General features: G+C 51.3%; 1 protein-coding gene across 1 annotated transcript in view; it reads left to right on the top strand.

Annotated features, from left to right (window-relative positions):
* LOC105500277 (coiled-coil domain-containing protein 63-like) overlaps positions 1-1,359 on the top strand; it is a gene marked incomplete at both ends in the record, with an annotated part of 9,723 nt that extends 8,364 nt beyond the window's left edge. The window contains 2 exon segments of the mRNA XM_011925707.1: positions 1,139-1,312; positions 1,315-1,359. Of these exon segments, the coding sequence (XP_011781097.1) occupies positions 1,139-1,312; positions 1,315-1,359 (219 nt within the window).
* Between the last annotated feature and the right edge of the window lie 415 nt (positions 1,360-1,774).

The raw sequence follows: 1,774 nt of genomic DNA, 5'->3' as shown, positions 1-1,774 counted from the left end.
TGAGACAGAGTCTTGCTCTGTCACCCAGGCTGGAGTACAGTGGCACGATCTCGGCTCACTGCAACCTCCACCTCCCGGGTTCAAGCGATTCTTCTGCTCAGGCTCCTGAGTAGCTGGGACTACAGGCATGAGCCATCACGCCTGGCTAATTTTTGTATTTTTAGTAGAGAAAAGGTTTCACCATGTTGGCCAGGATGGTCTCGAATGCCTGAACTCAGGTTATCTGCGTGCCTCAGCCCCCCAAAGTGTTGGGATTACAGGGGTGAGCCACCACGCCTGGCCATACAGAACGCTTTTGTTTAATTCCATGTTTTGAAGAGACTTTGGTATATATAAAACATAGGAAATGGAGCAGACCTGGACGGAGGAGTGGGGGTGGGATGGGCCATGCGAGGAGGCTGGGACCCTACCTTTTTGCCTTCTTGTGGCATCTTTGCTCAAACTAAGGGATCAGGTTAAAAAAAAATTTTTTTTTTTTTAATTAAAAACAATTAGGAGGCCGGGTGCGGTGGCTCACGCCTGTAATCCCAGAACTTTGGGAGGCTGAGGTGCGTGGATCACGAGGTCAGGAGATCAAGACCATCCTGGCTAACACGTGAAACCCCGTCTCTACTGAAAATACAAAAAAATTAGCCAGGTGTGCTGGCGGGCGCCTGTAGTTCCAGCTACTCAGGAGGCTGAGGCAGGAGAATGGCGTAAACCCGGAAGGCGGAGCTTGCAGTGAGCCGCTGCACTCCAGCCTGGGAGACAGCAAGACTCCGTCTCAAACAAACAAACAAACAAACAAAAACACACACAATTAGGGATTCTAACATCTGACTGCACCCCTCCCTAGAGAGCTGGGGGTAGAGTCTCATAAACCAGCCTCCGGAGTAGCTGGGACTGCAGGCGAGCGCCCCCATGCCCAGCTAATTTTTGTATTTTTAGTAGAGACGGGGTTTCACCATGTTGGCCAGGCTGGTCTCGAACTCCTGACCTCAGGTAATCTGCCTGCCTTGGCCTCCCAAAGTGTTGGGATTACAGGCGTGAGTCACCATGCCTGGCCATAATGATAATATTGATCACGTTACTGTCTGCCTGGCATGGATCTGAGGCGCTTCCTTTTGAGTATCACAGTGGCTGATTTTTCCTTTCCTAGCTCTCAAGGCAAAGAAGCATGTCAAGAAGAGCAAGGGAGAGAGTTTTGAGAGCTACGAGGTGGCCCACCTCCGGCTGCTGAAGCTGGCTGAGAGTGGGAACCTAAACCAGCTCATCGAAGATTTTCTGGCCAAGGAGGAGAAGAATTTTGCTCAGTTCACGTATGTCACGGAGCTCAACAACGACATGGAGATGATGCACAAGAGGACCCAACGAATCCAGGTCAGGGTGGCTCTGCTTTCCTAGGCCCTGGGGCCCCTGTGTCCACAGCAGCCTTTCCAGAGCAGTCTCCCAGGAAGGCTCTGTGAGAGGCACTATAAAAAGCAGTTTGGTCAACACCCCTCTATTCCCCCTACATTTTATTTTTGAGACAGGGTCTTACTCTGTTACCCAGGCTGGAGTACAGTGGTGCGATGTTGGCTCACTGCAGCCTCAACCTCCCGGGCTCAAATGATCCTTGCATCTCAGCCTCCTGAGTAGTCTGGACTACAGGTGTGCACCACCATGCCCGGCTAATTTTTGCATTTTTCGTAGAGTTGGGATTTTGCCATGTTGCCCAGGCTGGTCTCGAACTCCTGACCTCAAGCGAGCCTCCCACCTTGGACTCCCAAAGTACTGAGATTACAAATGTGAACCA

The sequence above is a fragment of the Colobus angolensis genome, unplaced genomic scaffold, assembly GCF_000951035.1.
Source record: "Colobus angolensis palliatus isolate OR3802 unplaced genomic scaffold, Cang.pa_1.0 Scaffold6561, whole genome shotgun sequence".
Classification (NCBI taxonomy): Eukaryota; Metazoa; Chordata; class Mammalia; order Primates; family Cercopithecidae; genus Colobus; species Colobus angolensis.
The sequence above is the reverse complement of the archived record's forward strand: the minus strand, read 5'-3'. Positions and strand labels throughout refer to the sequence as shown.